The sequence below is a fragment of the Zingiber officinale genome, chromosome 4B, assembly GCF_018446385.1.
Source record: "Zingiber officinale cultivar Zhangliang chromosome 4B, Zo_v1.1, whole genome shotgun sequence".
NCBI lineage: Eukaryota > Viridiplantae > Streptophyta > Magnoliopsida > Zingiberales > Zingiberaceae > Zingiber > Zingiber officinale.
Genome location: NC_055993.1, coordinates 135,363,283 through 135,381,000, shown reverse-complemented (window position 1 = coordinate 135,381,000; position 17,718 = coordinate 135,363,283). Strand labels below are relative to the sequence as shown.

At 38.7% G+C, this 17,718-nt stretch overlaps 1 protein-coding gene across 1 annotated transcript; it reads right to left on the bottom strand.

The window, feature by feature from the left end:
• Nucleotides 1–1,061: 1,061 nt before the first annotated feature.
• Nucleotides 1,062–3,466, bottom strand: LOC121978007 (lysosomal Pro-X carboxypeptidase-like). Its single transcript, XM_042530403.1, has 10 exons — nucleotides 3,065–3,466; nucleotides 2,801–2,975; nucleotides 2,589–2,722; nucleotides 2,400–2,512; nucleotides 2,187–2,307; nucleotides 1,960–2,112; nucleotides 1,727–1,882; nucleotides 1,537–1,616; nucleotides 1,402–1,451; nucleotides 1,062–1,315 (listed from the first exon to the last, which is right to left on the bottom strand). Exons 1-10 carry the CDS (start codon nucleotides 3,431–3,433, stop codon nucleotides 1,188–1,190), a joined length of 1,479 nt encoding a protein of 492 aa, XP_042386337.1. The 5' UTR covers nucleotides 3,434–3,466; the 3' UTR covers nucleotides 1,062–1,187.
• Nucleotides 3,467–17,718: the final 14,252 nt, after the last annotated feature.

The window sequence follows — 17,718 nt, the reverse complement described above, 5'->3', positions numbered from 1 at the left end:
AGAAAGGTATAAAAGAGTATGCTAAGTATGAAGAAAGTAAGATTGATCTCTGCCTCTATTATTCTCGATTTCTCTTCCTACTATTGTTTCTAACTTGAGCATCGGAGGACCAATACTAGGGGCCCCTTCCTTGGCTCGGTTTGTTTTACAGAGAGGAGCGAAGTCTTCATCCAGTCAACAGAGCCGCCACATTCCCGGCTTTCCAGCTTCACGTTTTCGGACATGATCAATTCTAAGAAATAAATTTAATATATTTGTCTATATTTTTCATAAGTAGAGTATAAAATCTATAAATTCAATATAAAAACTATTATTTTTTCATTTAAAAGTTGATTTATGAGCTTACTAATGAACATGTTCACGAGCTAACGAGCTAAGTATTGTGAAGCTTGAGTTTGGTTTGTTTCTCTTAACGGATTTCATTAAACGAGCTTAAATGAACTTTTATCGAATCGAGTTTCGAATAACTCACAAGCAGCTTGTTTTATTTACACCTCTAGATCCATCCCTTAAGGAGGGATTTTGCAAGGATGTGCCTGAGTAGGAATGTTTTGATTGAGTGTATAAGCATAGCAAGGATGTTCCCTATCAAAGATGTTCTCAAAGATCGTATGAGCATAACTGGGATGTTCACGACTGTGTATGTTTCCAAAGATAGCATGTGAGCATGGCGGGAGTGTTCCTTGTTGGGAATGCTCCCAAAGAACGTATGAGTATAATGGAGATGTTCCCGATTAATTAAGGATATTTGTAGAGATAACATGATGTTCTCAAAGAATGTGTGGTAGAGAATATTTCTAGAGAATGTATGAGTCACAATGAGGATACTCTCGATTGGGAATGTGGGGTTGTCAGTTGGAGATGTTCCCATAATGTATGAGTTATAGCGTGAAATCGTGGATGTTCCTAGAGATGACGTGCGAGCGTAGGAGATGTTCATGATCGGGATATTCCCAGAGAGCATGATCCCCTTATATATTTAGATGGTGTTTGCAAGAATGAGAAAAAAAATTTGTTGAAATTCTAAAATGATAGTTGATTTATATTATTCCATTGGATAGTAAAGAAGAAAAAGACTCTTTTTTTTATGAATTTATTGGGCAATAAATAGAAATACAAAAGGTCATTTCTCTCATTGTTGATTATGGAAGAGTTTCTCTCATTGTTGATTATGGAAGAGGTTATTTTTATATTTTTGAGTCTTCATAATACTGCTTAAGCCATTTGGATATAATCTGGATCTCCTTCCTCCTCACTTTTCTTAGCCAAACAGGATCCTGCTCTGTAGCAAATCTAAGGTCTACATGATGTGCACCTATTAAAATAAACAATACAAAATGTTTTTTGTTTGAGTAGTCAAACATGTAAGATACAATCTCCAGACAGTTGTTTACTATGTACCTTGAGGTGCTACTATGGCTGTGAGGCTTGGGTTGATAGACTTCAGCACCCTGCATAGAACACAATGGAGGAACCTTATCGATCCATTAACAGTTGTTTACTTGAATAGATGAGCATGATGGATGATGATTTTACCCCCCTCCACTCCATGGATCTCTTAGTCCATTGAAGAATATGATGTTACTTCCAAACCTCTTCAGCACCCTCTTAATGTCCTGTACATGCCAATAACCAGAGGTCATATAGAATACATGGCAATAGCAAGAACAACAAAAGAAATGTAGAGAAAACTGAAATGTGTGATTCAATTGTTGAAGAAGCTCACATGGCCACCAAATTCAGTGGTGATCCAGTGCGGTCGAGGCGATATCTTGTAGGCCTCTTTGCAGTAGGACAGTTGCTCCTGGTAATCGTAAGTTTCCGCAGGGAACATGCTCTCATTTCTGCTGCCTCCCTCAATAAGGATCATCTCTGTGCATGACTGTGGACCAAAAGTGTCACTGATTTACTCATTGTCAGGCAAATTGCTCGTTAAGCAGTAGAGAATTGTACAATTACCTGAAAATCCCACGAATCAAATCCGATACGGCTACCCGAGTCGAGATCGAAGCAGCTTTCAGTGCCAGTATAATTGTAGTATATGTTCATAGCTGCGTATAATCTGGAGAGAGTATCATTCCCTGCTGTTGGATTGTCAATGGCCTTGCACATCTGCAAGAGTTACATTAGCACCTAAACTAACTCTGTGTTGTTCTTCATGGTTGAAGGTGAACTAGACGACTTACTTGTTTCACAGGAAAGGCTGGGAGAGGAGTTAGAAAGTTAGAGGCAGTGGGATAATCTGTCATGGCACCATAAATAAAAGCACTGGAGATCCAACCAGGCACAGATTCTGGTATGGCACCGCTGTGGACGACCACGAAGCCCAGAGAATTAGCTACTGCACAAAGAGGACATATAACATATTGCTGTGATAATGGAAGATGTTCTTAGCTTACGGGCATAGTTTGAATGCCTTGGCCAATTTCTGAGGTCCTCCTGGTTGTCGCAAGGTGTCATCCATTTCATTCCATGAATTCTTTATTGTTTTGAAGCAGCTTTCACTTTCACTCTAAATCATTCAACAAGCCATGCGATTCAATAATTAAACAGAGAAGAAGAACACTGCATCCGGTTATGATCCAGACCTTGAAGTCATTGGTGACGATGTCAATGAAGATGTAAGGTGAAACGAGGTCATCGAATTGAAGAATCGGTGCAGACGATGCCACTGAACCAATCACTACGTGCGGGTACTTGAGCCTGAACCAAGCAGCCAGCACTAGTGTCCAGCATAGAAATCAATCAGTGATAGTCTCAATATATCGGACAAAACGTAGATAGTTGTATACGATCTTACTTCCTCCATAGGAACCGCCAAAGGCAACGACAGGAGAGTGCTCTGAAGACAAATTCTTCTTCAAGTCAATGATTAGAGTTGCGAAATCTGCAAGAGCTTGTGTCGTGCTCAAATAACCCAAAGTGCTCGAGTTGCCAACGTCACCGAATGGAAGAGACTCCCCGTAGTACCTATGCTGTCATGGCATGTACGTGGTTCAAATATAACACGTTCTTCTATTAAAATCATCAGCAAAGCAGTGAATTAGATGATTACGTAAAGCACCTCAATGAAGACCAGGAGGGCCTTGAAGGAAGGAGCAACGTCGAACATGAAGCCGGTGTTGTCCGCGAACAGTTCAATGCTGCCTTCGTTGCCGGCGTAGACGAAGATGGGGGCGCCTCCTCCCTCCCAGAACGAGTCGTTCACCAGGTACTTCTGCCGGAACTGCATATACCCATCCGGCTTGTAGTTGAAGTGGTCCAAAGTCTGCATGAAGTACCTCGTCTCATACAGCGCTCCACCGCGGTGCTCTAGTGTTCTATGAGCTGCCGCGGCATAGCTAGGGACTATCACCACCCCATTGCAGACGAAAAAGGAAAATGGAATCAAGCAAAGGAAGAGAAGGAGATTGATGGCCATCGATTTCTCCATCCGCAGTAGATTGAAGTTTGAGTAGTTGGATTAATTTATAGACATGGTCTACAAGACGGAATCAACAATGCTATTATTGTCAATAAATTAGGCAGGGAGGTAATGGAAGTAGTTTTGTTTGTGTGTAGGTCAGAATATGTCTGGATTAATTCTCTGGCAACAGGTAGCTTTTCTAATTTAATCCCTGGTTGTCCTTTGTCTTTGCTGTTGCCATCTTTCATTGTCTTGACTCTTGACCAAGTGCAGTTTAGAGCATCTTCAATCAAACTTTGTTAAAGGTTTGTAAAATTTAAAAGTCTCATTAAAATTTTTTTTAATGATATGTAGGTGAGATTTAAGATTTTTAATTCAAGAGTAAATTTGAGTTTTTAAATCTATTTTTTTTATTAAAGGTAGAGTCAATAATTAATGTACATGATTGATCCTTTTTAAATAATTAAAAAATAAATTATCTGATGAGTTAATTATAATATTTCAGTTTATAAATAATTAGTAATAACTAAAATTATATTTTTCTTTTAAAAGTAATTATATTTGAGATAAGTTAAAAAAATATACAAATGACTATAATTAAATTAAATTTATAAAATAATTAAATATTAAATAAAATGATAAATTATATTAAATTAAAAATTATAAATTAATTAATTTATTAATTGTTAATTATAAATAAATTAAATTAAAGATTATAATTAATTAAAATATCAAATGGAAATTATATAAAGATATTAAATGAAAAAAATTGCATGCAGGTTTTTTTTAATTATGGAGAGAATAGTATATTTGTATTGAAATTGATGTAATATGCATGAAGCCATTCAACTATATGTGGAGAGAATTAAAAATAAAAATCACTTAGAGCTTTAACCATTGGGAATGTTTCAATGAGTTTTTATAATGTTGATGTGACATATTAGAATCCTAAAAAAGTTCATTCAAAGCTTTAACGATTGGAGATGTCCTTAATCCCTTTGGTCCTCTGCCTCAGGTCCTCTTCCTCGTCTATTTATTACGATGACAACCCATGCCTAGGCTAAAAAGAAATTAGGCCTTTCATAATTTTTTTTAAAAAAATTAAAAAAATTTCTTATCCTTTTTTATTTCAGCCTGATAATGGCGAATTTAAAAATATATTAAAAAAATCTACGAATCACATTTTATAATTTTTTAAATACATAATAAATCATATTTATGATGGTAGTAAATTTAGTTGCACCAGAAAAAAGAAAAAAAAGGGAAAAAATTCTCAACAATTGCTAATAATCTATTTTCTAACTATATTTGGGTTCATAATCCATTTCATTCATAATGTATCATTTATACATAACAATAAAAAATATTTTGAGAAAACGAAAAGAGTGAAAAAAAATATTACCGATTGAAGTAGGAGAAGGATGTCTTCTTAGAGAATCAATGATGAGGGGAAAAAAATTATAGATCGAGCACTAAAGAATGAGTAGATGATTAACAAATTACAAAATAAAATGAGAATGAATGAAATTAGGTCTAACATCTTATATAGTTATATTGTAGTTCCCGGGGTATGGTGCCGCGGAAGGATATCCAGGTTATCACCCAGGCACCCGCGGTTCGATCCCCAACTACAACGTATTTGCAGGAATTTTCCTCCAAACGGGGAGCGCAATCAAAGGATGCTGGGCGTCTGGGTTGTCTGCCGCGTGCGCTTCCCGATTTATCCTGATGGCCGGTGGAAAACTTCCGTGGGGTCGGACCGGTCATCCCTAGAGTAGTCAATGAGGCTAACTGGGATTATCATTTTTTTTTATATAGTTATATTGTAGTTCTAGATAGAATTTTAGGACTAGAGAATATAATAACTATAATTAATATGTATTTAAATGTAGTTGTCATTGGAATTAATTGAAGAGCACTACGAACATTGAAGTGAGCAAAATCTTGTGCATTTGAAGCAAGCAAAATCTGAAGCAAAATCGTGTGCATTGGAAACAAGCAAAATCCGAAGAGCATTAAAATGGAAATTGAAGCAAGCCAAATCTGGAACAAAATCTACATGCGTGCATGATGTAGCTTGGGCACTAGGCAACAGGGTTGTTAAATGTAAATATTAGTTATTAAATATCTTTAATTTTTTTTTAATAATAATGATTCCCAATAAAATTGGAGCTCTAGGCATAGGCCTTAATAGCCTATGCCTTGAGTTGGGCCTCCCGATAGATAAGGTTTTGTAAGATATTTTGGTTGAGTATAGGATATTTATCGGATATATTTATGGGATGATGCAGAGGATAGTAGAGGCTTACGCGTGGTGAGGTCCATAGTCCTTGCTAGTTGCTACCTAGTCAAATCTAGCAGAGATGGAAGTCAAAGTAGACCCTGATATCGATTCCTTCGACTCGGTTCACCTTAACACCAGGAACTTGGCCCGCTCAACTCCTTCAGCTCAGCTCCATGACCCGACAAGCCAATGCCATTCAGCTCGACACACCGACTCCTTCAGCTCAGCTCCACCAACCCAACAAGCCAATGCCATTTAGCTTGACACATCGACTCCTTCAGCTCAGCTCCATGACCCGACAAGCCAACGCCATTCAGCTCGACACACCGACTCCTTCAGCTCAGCTCCACTAACCCAATAAGCCAACGCCATTTAGCTTGACACATCGACTCCTTCAGCTCAGCTTCACTGACCCAACAAGCCAACCCCATTCGGCTCAGTACATCGACTCCTTCAGCTCAGCTCCATCGACCCGACAAGCCAACGCCATTCGGCTTGGCACACTAACTTCTTTAGCTCAGCTTCACCAACTAATAAGCCAACATCATTCGACTTGGTACATTGACTCCTTACGCTAGACTCCCTCAACTACTTCAGCTCTGCCTATCCGACAGGCCAACTCCACTCAATTAGCTAGTCTCCATTGACTTGATGTTTTGCTCATCCTCATTCGGCTCGTCTCTATCCATTCAGCCTCGCTGATCGCACCTAGCCTCTATCCACTCGGCCTCACCGATCAGATGCCGATCCTTTGATCTTGTTGGACCTCTTGATCTGATGCTTCTTTACCTAACAAGCCACACCCTTTGACTCAACTACCTCAGTATTATGTGGATTGGCCTAGCATGTGGGCTAGCACATGGATTGTCAGAACACGTGAGGTAGTATAGTTGCCATAAATCTTTTATAAATACAAAACGCCGACACCATGATTGTATCATATGGTGGCGATGCGACATAATATTTTCCCTACTAAGATGTGACATTCAACTAATAAGGAGAGAAGTATTATTCTAGAATTTTTATAAAAGGAGCCTGCATTTACGGGCGAAGGTACGCAAACACGTACACATAACCGCTCATAAACCATTGCATCTTCTCCTCACTATTCATCTTCTTCTTCTCTCTCGTTAGAGATTGACTTGATCATCGGAGTGGCTAAACTAGGGCACCTCTGGCCTTCATTCTAACTCTCCTTTTTCCTCTCATGCCTTAAAAACGCTCTAATTGATCTGTCCCTCTCCTTCCTGCTCTTCCTTGAAGTTCAACGATTCCGTCAACATCTAAGACAACTCATCGGTGGGTCATCCGTCGACGATCTTAGATAGGGACAAATTAACGTCATTTATGAGAATACTAAGATCCTGAGCTGAGAGGTTAAAATTGATGATACTGAAAGACCTACCATCATGACACAAGAAGACTTCAACCAATTTGCGGCAACCAAAGTGCAAAAGGAGTTGTAGAAGCAGCAATTGTCAAATCCTTCACCTTCAAAGATACCCTTGGTATCAATCGAAGTACATAAAATTCCCCATTGGAAGATGTTATGACCAACTAAAATCCCTAAAACTCTGATCCCGACTCCCATTGGAACACCCATGAGACACGAGCATTCTCTTGAATCTTCATCGAGAGAAACGCCTCCTCAATACCCTCTCCGAAGTAAAGGGCCTGCCATAACTAAAGTGAAAGTCTTAGAAGGCACTCCCTTTTCCAATAATGTCCTTGAAGATGAACTATCATGTCATTTCTAATCGTCGCAGTTCGATGAATACACAGGAGCAGCTGACCCATAATATCATTGGTTTGAAAATGTTGCCTTGTCGCATTAGTATACAGATCGCATCATGTGTTGAGTCTTCCTAGCAATGCTTTCTAGCTTGGCTCAAAGATAGTTTAACCGACTCCTTGCTTCCTCCATTCGGTCTTTCAAAGATTTCAATACTACCTTTTTGCATCATTTCGCTAGTAGCAGAAGGTGCCACAAAACCCCACTTAACTTGTTCATCTTCAAGCAAAAGCCGAAGGAAACTTTGAAAGAGTATATTCAATGATTCAATTAGGTTGCTTTAGATGTTCTCTTGGCCACTTCAAAAGTGCTAGTGAGCGCTTCCTCTTAGGGGCTAGTGGAAGGAGATTTCTTTTAGTCCCTAGTGAAAAAGCTCCCGACGAATTTTGATAGTTTGTTGGGCCCAGCATTCAAATATGCTAATGTGGAGGAAGCCCAATTCGCTAGAAGAAAATAAATTAATACCCCGACACCCGCAATCGCTCATTCAGAGCAAAGCTCCCCTGCCACCTCTGTGAAATAGAGAGTCGCGCTTGAGTCACCAATAGGCATTAGCTCGAGGGGGGAGAAAGAGCAGTGCAGATTGTGGAAGATGCCCCAACACTGACTGTCGAGCTACATCAATGGCTCCCCCAGTTTCTATGCCTATTATTAGTCTAAGTGTCACTCTATTCAAGAATGACACCAATATGCCAGAGAATTGTGTCAAGTTGCTGAGAGCGCTCGTTGCATAGGAGCTCTCATCCCCAAGCAACTTGAAGGCCGAGTGAGCATTCGTCTCTCGGGTCTTCTCGATGCTCTCTTTTTCCAGCCGCTCAATGAGAGGAGGCTCCCTAGCCAGATTGGCAAGCTCGTTCACCATCCAATAGGCCAGAGAGTCATCTTAGTCCAGCCAAAATGATGACAAAGGCAAGACCCTGCTTCGAGGAGATATCAATAAGATCTTGAGAGGCTCAACTGATGGAGACTCAAATCGAGCCAGAAAAGCTCATGGTCGGTGGCTCAAGAGCTATGGAGTCAACATCAACCACGGAAAAAGAAATGGCCCACAAATAGGCTTCAAGTCTCGAGATTTATTGGGAGTGAAAGCCCCTCATGAAGACGCTTTGTTAATTTATGTTGTCATCATTAATTATAATATGAAAAGAGTATTTATTAACATCGACAGTTTATTCAATATTATCTTCAAGAAAGTCTTTGATCAAATGCAAATTGATAGAGAGGAATTGCAGCCTATGGCTACCCCCTTGCTCGGAGTTACCGGGCATGAAGTGCAACCACTTGGGCAAATCAACCTTATATTCTCCTTAGGTGAAGAACCTCTGCAACGAACTCAACGCCCCTCCCCCCTCTTCACTATTGTTGATATAACCTTCACCTATAATGCCATTTTGGGGGAGGTCAGTGTTGGACCCCGTGAGTGTTTTGATGTAATCAACCAAGTTAGGTTAGGTCCTGTTTGTTATTTGATCTCTGCGTCTAAGTGTGCAGGAACTTAGGAGCACAGGAAGTGGAGAGGAAGATGCAGCTAGAGAGAAGGACGGCACAGGAAGGGAGCCGACGGGCTCGGTGCGTCCGAAGGACGAAAGAGCTACGGAAGAGTACACCGGTGGACGAGAATAATGTGCACGACATTCGAGGGACGAGAAGCCAGGTTGGAAGCCTGCTCGAGGAGAAGGTCGAAAATTAGATTCGGGTGAGCCCTATTTCGGTTGGCCGAAATCACCCAAGCGATCGGAGCTTCGGAAGAAGAGGAAAAAGAGAAGCTAGAAGCTATTTATACCATGCAGGTTGAAGGCAGTATTTATACCGTGTAGGTTGAAGGCGCCCTCAACATCATTGAGGGCGCCTCCATCACCTTGAAGGTATCTCAGACCAGCCCGAGGAGCCTTCAAGGGCATTGGAGGTGCCTCGGACCCAATCTTCGTGACCGTTTGCAACCGGATAGAGCTTTATCCGGTCAAACTTCTTGGAGCCGCCTTCAACCCTCTTGAAGGTGCCTTCAACACTCAGGATAAGATTTCCAGGAGCTATATAAAGGCCCCTCGAGCTAGGAAATTAATCAATCAACTTAGTATTCAATTCCTAACAATAGTTTAGAGCTTTCAGTGTGTAAAAGGCTTCTCCGCCTTCAGAGAAGGAGATCTTTCTGAGCTTTTCATCGCCTTCGATTAATAACCCCCTGGGTTATAACCAAGTTAAATTCTCTGTCTCCTCTTTATTTCTGTTAGTTTATTTTTTTATTATTATTGCATTTTTTGAGTTGAAAGAAACGAGGAGGATATTTTTATTGTGCAAGCAATTCACCCCCTCTTGTCGGCCCCGCTGCACCAACAAGTGGTATCAGAGCCCGACAGCCTCAGAAGGACTAACCGTCGACTGAAGCACGAAGATCAAGATAATGGTCAGAACAAGCATTCATCCTTCGAAATTTGATGGAGACTTCGTTACATGGAAGCGAAGAATGGAGGTATTTTTTAAGACTGAGTTTGATATTCTTCTTATTATGAAATATGATTTTGTAGCCCCCAAATACAAGGAAGAATACAACTGGATGAAGAAGGAGCAAGACAATTTTGTGGCCAACGGAAAGGCGGAGTTCCACCTGCTCAACGTCTTGCCACCTCAGGTGATAAGTCGGATCGGAAGCTACGACTCTGCTAAAGACCTCTGGGAAAAATTCCTGGAGCTCCACGAAGACACCTCAGAAGCAAAGTTAGCAAGGCGCGACATCCTCCGGACTCAGCTGACGAATCTCCGGATGAACAACGGCAAGAAGGTAGCGCAACTCCAGGCAAGAATTAAGAAGTTGATAACCCAACTGACCAATCTCAGAGAACCGGTAACGAATCAAGATTCTATCCAGTATGCGCTCAACACCTTCCCAAGAACTCCAGAGTGGGCTTCCTTAGTAGATGCTTACTACATCTTTAAGGAGTTTGAGGAAAGTACTTTAGAAAGTTTATTCTCTACATTTGAACTTCACGAATCAAGAATTACATAACCTAAAGAGAAGTCAAGTCTCAATGTTGCCCTACAAGCCGAGATGGATGATCCCGACTCTGAAGCGTCAATCGACGAAACTGAAGCGACATTATTGGTAAGGAAGTTGAATAAATTTATTAAAACTAATAAATTTAGATCGCAGTCGAAGAAGCATCAACACAACAAAAGGACGAACCGATGCTACAACTGCAACGAAGAAGGACACATCAAGGATGACTGCCCCAAATTAAAGAAAAGGGACAAGGAGAAGTCTCGAAGACCGACGTCCTCCAAACGCAAGAATCTGAAGGCTACATGGGATGAATCTTCATTCTCGGAATCTGAAGTCGAAGCCTTCTCGGGATTAGCACTAATGGCCAACCATCTTTTTGAAGAAACCAGCTCGAAGATAAGCATAGATAAAGGGGGAGGATCATCAGAAGAAGAAAGCTACGATGAAGGGGGAGCATCACCAAGTGAGGTAAGTAAGGTACATGCTCTAACCCCTACTCAATTCTTTCAATTTATCAAAGTGCTTACGAAAGATCTAGCAAAATTAGAAAAAGAAAATGCTAAATTAAAATTAAACTTAGCAAAAGCATGCCCTCTAGAAATGTATGATAATTTGAAATTAGAATATGAAAAATTGAAAATTGAAATTAAAAAATTGAAAAATGATCATGCATGCCTAAATAAATTTCCAAAATAAAAAATTAAAATTTATGGAAAATTGAATTGATATATTAGAAAACACCAGGGTCAACTTAGAAAAGTTTCCAAAAGTTATGTACCCCCTAAGTTCTTAAAAAATCCAGTAGGAAGAAACCTATACTGGGTTCCAAAATCTTTGCTAGTTTAATTTTTTTTTTAAGTTAGAGCTTACAACGAGAAAATTAAACGTTAAAATTTCTTTATGAGACTTTGTCTAAGGAAGTGGTTATTGCTCCAATAACCAAGAATGTCTAGTACCTCACCACGACCTGGAAGCCAAAAATATCGAAATAAAATGTTTAATTAACTTTCTGATAAAAGCATTAAAATTAGAATTAAATAATGCTTTAAAAAGTTTTTCAAATATCTTTTTTAAAATTCTTCAAAAATATTTTTTTCTCTTAAGAAAAATGTTTGTTACTTAAAAAAAAAATCTCAAATAACATTTTTTTTTAAGTTAAAATTTCTTCTGAAGTTAGAAATATGTATTTATCTTTTTCTCAAAAAATTGTCTTACCTAAGTTTTATTTAGAAAATTTTTTTAAAAAAGATTTTTTTTCTTAGAAATCATTTTGAAAATGCTGCACTTGGATTTTAAAAATCATTTTTTTACTTAATAATTATTACCCCATTCTTTTTGCTGTGATCAAAGGGGGAGAAAGATAGGCACAAGTTTAGGGGGAATTTTTAATGTTTTTTACTTAAAATTTATTTTTAACTTGTGTTGTAAATTCTATTGCAATCCTTATGCTTGAACTGTTAGTTTAGTAATTTCTATAAATTAGTGTTTGTTTATTTTATTTCCCTAACTTGAACTTGGGTTGATGCACATCAAAAAGGGGGAGATTGTTGGACCCCGTGGGTGTTTTGATGTGATCAACCAAGTTAGGTTAGGTCCTGCTTGTTATTTGATCCTTATGTCTAAGTGTGCAGGAACTTAGGAACGCAGGAAGTCAAGCGGAAGATGCAGCTAGCGAGAAGGACGGCACGGGAAGGGAGCCGACGGGCTCGGTGCGTCCGAAGGATGAAAAAGCTGCGGAAGAGTACACCGGTGGACGAGAAGAACATGCGCGACGTTCGAGGGACAAGAAGCTGGGTCGGAAGCCTACTCGAGGAGAAGGCTGGAAATTGAGTTCGGGTGAGCCCTATTTCGATTGGTCGAAATCACCCAAGCGATCGGAGCTTCGGAAGAAGAGGAAAAAGAGAAGTTGGAAGCTATTTATACTATGCAGGTTGAAGGCAGTATTTATGCCATGCAGGTTGAAGGCGACCTTAACATCATTGAAGGCGCCCTCAACATCATTGAGGGCGCCCTCAACATTGAAGGCGCCTCCATCACGTTGAAGGCGCCTCAGACCAGTCCGAGGTGCCTTCAAGGGCATTGGAGGCGCCTCAAACCCAGTCTTCATGACCGTTTGCAACAAGATAGAGCTTTATCCGGTCAAACTGCTTGGAGACGCCCTCAACCCTCTTGAAGGCGCCTTCAACACTCAGGATAATATTTCCAGGAGCTATATAAAGTCCCATGGAGCTAGGAAATTAATCAATCAACTTAGTATTCAATTCCTAGCAATAGTTTAGAGCTTTCAGTGTGTAAAAGGCTTCTCCGCCTTCAGAGAAGGAGATCTTTCTGAGCTTTTTCATCACCTTGGATTAACAACCTCCTGGGTTGTAACCAAGTTAAATTCTCTATCTCCTCTTTATTTCTGTTAGTTTATTTCTTTATTATTATTGCATTTTTTGAGTTGAAAGAAACGAGGAGGGTATTTTTATTGTGCAGGTAATTCACCCCCTCTTACCGACCCCGCTGCACCAACAAGTGGTATCAGAGCCTGACAGTCTCAGAAGGATTAATCGTCGATTGAAGCACGAAGATCAAGACAATGGCCGGAACAAGCATTCATCCTCCGAAATTTGACGGAGACTTCGCTACATGGAAGTGAAGAATGGAGGTATTTTTTAAGATTGAGTTTGATATTCTTCAGACCCTTCACTCAGAGCTTAAGCAAGAATTGATTACATGTCTTTTATGAAATCATGTTGTCTTTGCTTGGTCAGCTTGAAAGGTTACCTACATATCACTGACTCAATACTCTTCCAGACGCTCAGCCGGTTCAATAGAAGAAAAAAATACTTCAGGCCCAAGCAGAACAAGATAAATCCAGGTGGAGATCACTAAAGTATTTAAGTCAAACACATTCAAGAAGTTAAATTACTGACTTGGCTAGCAAATGTGGTGTCGATACCCAAACCAGGAAGTAAATAGAGAGTCTGTGTGGACTTCTAAGACTTCAAAAAGGCTTACTCGAAGAATTGCTATCCTTTGCCCTATATTGATCAACTAATGGATTTAACTTCTGGATGCGAGCTCATCTGCATGCTGGATGCTTACCAAGGCTATCATCAAATTCCTTTATCTCTAGAGGATCAAGAAAATGTCAGTTTTGTCACCTCCAATAAAACCTTTTGATATAATATTATGTCTTTTAAACTAAAGAATGCAGGAACAACTTACCAATGGCTAATGGATCAGGTGTTCAAGCATTAACTCGACAAAAATATTGAAGCATACATGGATGATATCTTGGTTAAGATTGCTTGAGCAGAGAATTTAATCTCAGATGTTGAAAAAACTTATAGCACACTGAGGCAATATGGACTCAAGATGAATCCTAGCAAGTGCTTATTCGGAGTTAAGAGCGGTCAATTCCTCGGGTATATAGTGATCGAAGGCAAGATTGAAGCCAATTCAGAGAATTCAAGTGCCCCAGAATATGTCCTAATGCGGCGATGGAGGGAGGCCTACCTGGTACGGGGTCAACTGCCAGAGTGGAGGTTAAAGTTAAGGTGGTCAATGCCTAGGTGTCAAAGGGCCGAACGAAGGACAATTGCAATGGTCAGTCAGACAGTTAGAGTCTGACAGATGAGAGATAGGTCCGAGCAGACCACCCGTCCAGCTCGGGATGATACATAAGACAACCGACGCTCAACACAGAGTAGCAAGACACAGAGGGTGTTAGAGTGTATACTAAAAGTCTAGCTTTTTGTAAATATTTTATTTTGAAATAAAGAATCACATTGGTCAAATGTCTACATTTATATGCTAAGTGTAGTTGTTCAATTAATTTATATTGTAGATAACATATTGTGTGGTGTCACACACAGAAGATCATGTTATCAATTCCTTATAAATTATAAACAGTAGCTCACGACTAATATGGAAAGGAACAAACCATTGGAGTAGTCGTAGTGTAATTTGATATTAGTTTATCTTAACTATAAAATTACACTAGTACACTCTTAGTGTATTGAGTCGGACCATTTAAGGTAAGTTCTTTTTATACTGACTGAATAAAAGAACAAGACATTTGTTATTATGGAAGTGTGTGCTCTTAATTATGATATAATAACAAACACATATATCTAGTATTTATTTCTTGGACTTATCAATGGGTGAGATTTAGTTCGATAAATCAAGAGGCCCGATAAGTTGGGAAATGATATTATTATAGTGTGTGTGTTGTTGATTATAGAAGGAAACTGTGTCCTAGTAATCTATGTTGATAATGTCCCCAAGAGGAGCTCATAAGGATTGTCATGTAAACCCTGCAGGTGGACTTAGTCCGACATGATAATGAAGTTGAGTGGTACTATTCTTGGAGCTAGATATTAATTAAGTGAGTTGTCAGTAACTCATTTAATTAGTAGACATTTTATATCTTAAACACAGGGAGACTAATACACTCATAATAAGAAGGAGCCCAAAATGTAATTTGGAATTGGTGTGGTAGTTCAATAATAATTCTTTAGTGGTATGAATTATTATTGATGAAATTAAATTGGGTGTTCGGGGCGAACACGGGAAGCTTAATTTCATCAAGAGACCAAAATCAATTCCTCCTCTTGGTCCCTATCGTAGCCTCTTATTTATAAAGTATTATACCCACCTTCTTACCCATCCTTATATGGTCGGCCAAGCCAAGCTTGGAGCCCAAGCAAGGGCCAACCAAGACATGGCTTGGATGGGTTGAAGTGTGGCCGACCCTAGCTTGAGTCCAAGCTTAGGTGGCCGGCCACAATAAAATTAAAAGGAATTTTTTTAAAATTTTTTTTCTTATGTGGATTCCATGGTCTTAAAAGAGAGTTTAAAATTTAAATATTTCTTTTTATAGCTTTCTACAAAAGATTAAGTGAAATGTTTGATATCTTTCCTTATTTGTAGTTGAAAGGAAGATTTTAATTTTTGATAAAACTTTCCTTTTTTAACCATCCTCAACCATCCTCATGATTTAAAAGAGAGTTTTAAAATTAAATCTTTCCTTTTATAGTTTCTACAAAAGATTAAGAAAAGATTTGATATCTTTCCTTATTTGTAGATTAAGAGGAAGATTTTAATTTTAAAGATAACTTTCCTTTTTGGAAATTATCCACATGTTTTACTAGAGAGATTTTAATTTATAAAATTTCCTTTTATAACCAACCATGAAAGGAAAATTAATAGAGAAATTTTTATTTTAAAAATTTCCGGAAACAAATAAGGAAGTTTTAATTTTGTGTTTAAAACTTTCCTTGCTTGGATGATTGAGAGGTGACCGACCACATTAAGTTTGAAAGGGAAATTTTTTATTAAACTTTCCTTTCATTGGCTAAGAGAATAAGGAAGTTTTTATAAAACTTTTCTTATTTGCCAAGACCAAGGAATATAAAAGAGATGGTAGAGGTGCCTCATCTCATAACTTATGTTCTAGTTTTCCTCTCTTCTATTTCTTTGGTTGGTGGCCGACCCTTCTCATCCTCTTCCTCTCCTCCTTTTCTTCTTCATTGGTGGTCGGCGGCATCAACTCTCAAGGAGCTTATTGGTGGCCGGATTTTGCTTGGAGAAGAAGAAAAAGGAGGTTTTGTTTCTAGCATCCCTTAGAGCTTGGTGGTGTAGCCGAACCTCATCTATTCTTGGAATTCTTGTAGTGGCCGAAACTCACAAGAAAAAGAAGGAAGCTTGGGTAGCTCTCATCTCTGTAGATCGTCGCCCACACGACGTCCGAGATAAGAAGAGGAATACGGTAGAAGATCAAGAGGTTGTTGTTTACAAAGAAAGGTATAACTAGTAATTTTATTCCGCATCATACTAGTTTTCTTTGTATAGTTTTTGAAATACCAAACACAAGAGGCATATGATTCTAGGTTTCGAATTTGTGATTCGAGTTTGTATTTTTTTTTTAATTTTTTGAATTTGTGTTTCGATTATTCTATTTGGTTAAACATGGGGTTATATAAGGAAATTAAATATTAGATTTCTTTAAAAGGCTTTGTCTAGGCGGTGGTGGATGATCCCATACCCAAGAAGGCCTAGTACCTCGCTATGCATTCCTGGAAGCCAATTTTAGAAATTAATATTTAATTGAATTTGTAACATGGGTGGATTTGGATCAATAATGTTAAGCATCATTTGCGATCCAAGTCTAAACCATTAAGAACAGATAAGTTAAATTTAGAATCAATAATGTTAAGTTCCGTTTGCGATTCCTAATTTAATTTCTAAAGAACACAATAGGTTATTAGTAAAGGTTCAGGACTTGTACAAAATTTTTGTACAGGGGAACCAGTATGATATTCCGCATAGTAACCAACAATTGGTATCAGCTGAGGTTTACCTCTGTGTGTTTTGGTTTTCAGTTTAATTATGCACATGTCATACATAATTTAGGCATGATAATAGTAGGATGTGCTAACTTTGTGGTTGCAGGTTCCAACTATTATGACTTATAGATATTGTGTGTGATTGGACCCTTGGACATGTCAAGGGCATTTTATTGTGTGTGCATGATTGTAATATTAAATACAGCAGGAGCTATATTAGTTATTAGGATTTTATATTTTTGTTTCGATCTAGATTACATGTACATTCCTTTATGGAATATAGGATTGATATATGTAAAATTCTATTTTTGTCGCAGATCGTATCCTTGCGAGGCGTGGTACTATTTATGGACCAGAGGCGTAGCGGAAAAAGAAGCAAGATAGATGCAGCGACTAGACCCGATTGCAGTGGCTAAAGATGGCAACAGCTGGGTTGGCAGTACACAGAGGACAGTGACAGAAAATGTCATAATAGTTGGAAAATTAATTTCCATATTTATTGTTTTTATTTACTGTGATGTGTGTGTGCATAGTTTAAAATTCCTCACCTTAAATAACTAAGTGGGAGAGAGATTAGTAAATAAATTCTACGGTCTCCATTACTGGTTTGTAAGTGATGCGACAAACTTGCATGTTGGCTCTGAGTGCCTCCCTCCCCATCGGATGAGTTTGTTTGCAGATCACTAGATCAAACTTCCTTTATGGATGGTTATAGGAAATTATTTAGGAGCGTGTGATCTTCTCCATCTGAAGGGGTACAATCCTATTTAATGGACTAAGTATCAAATAATGGTATACACTTAGGCATAATTAATAGTATCCTCCCCATCGGAGTCACTGCTATTATTTGTACGACCGAAGGAAAAATCAACTATTAATTTTATTTATCATAAAGTTAGGTTG

Bases quoted from the DNA above. Each gene is read 5' to 3' on its own strand.
- LOC121978007 (XM_042530403.1), bottom strand. From the start codon at position 3,433: ATGGAGAAATCGATGGCCATCAATCTCCTTCTCTTCCTTTGCTTGATT. The intron at 2,513-2,588 runs GTCTGGATCATA...TGAATGATTTAG, and splicing joins TCGTCACCAATGACTTCAAG to AGTGAAAGTGAAAGCTGCTT. The intron at 1,452-1,536 runs GTAAAATCATCA...TGTTCTATGCAG, and splicing joins GATCCATGGAGTGGAGGGGG to GGTGCTGAAGTCTATCAACC.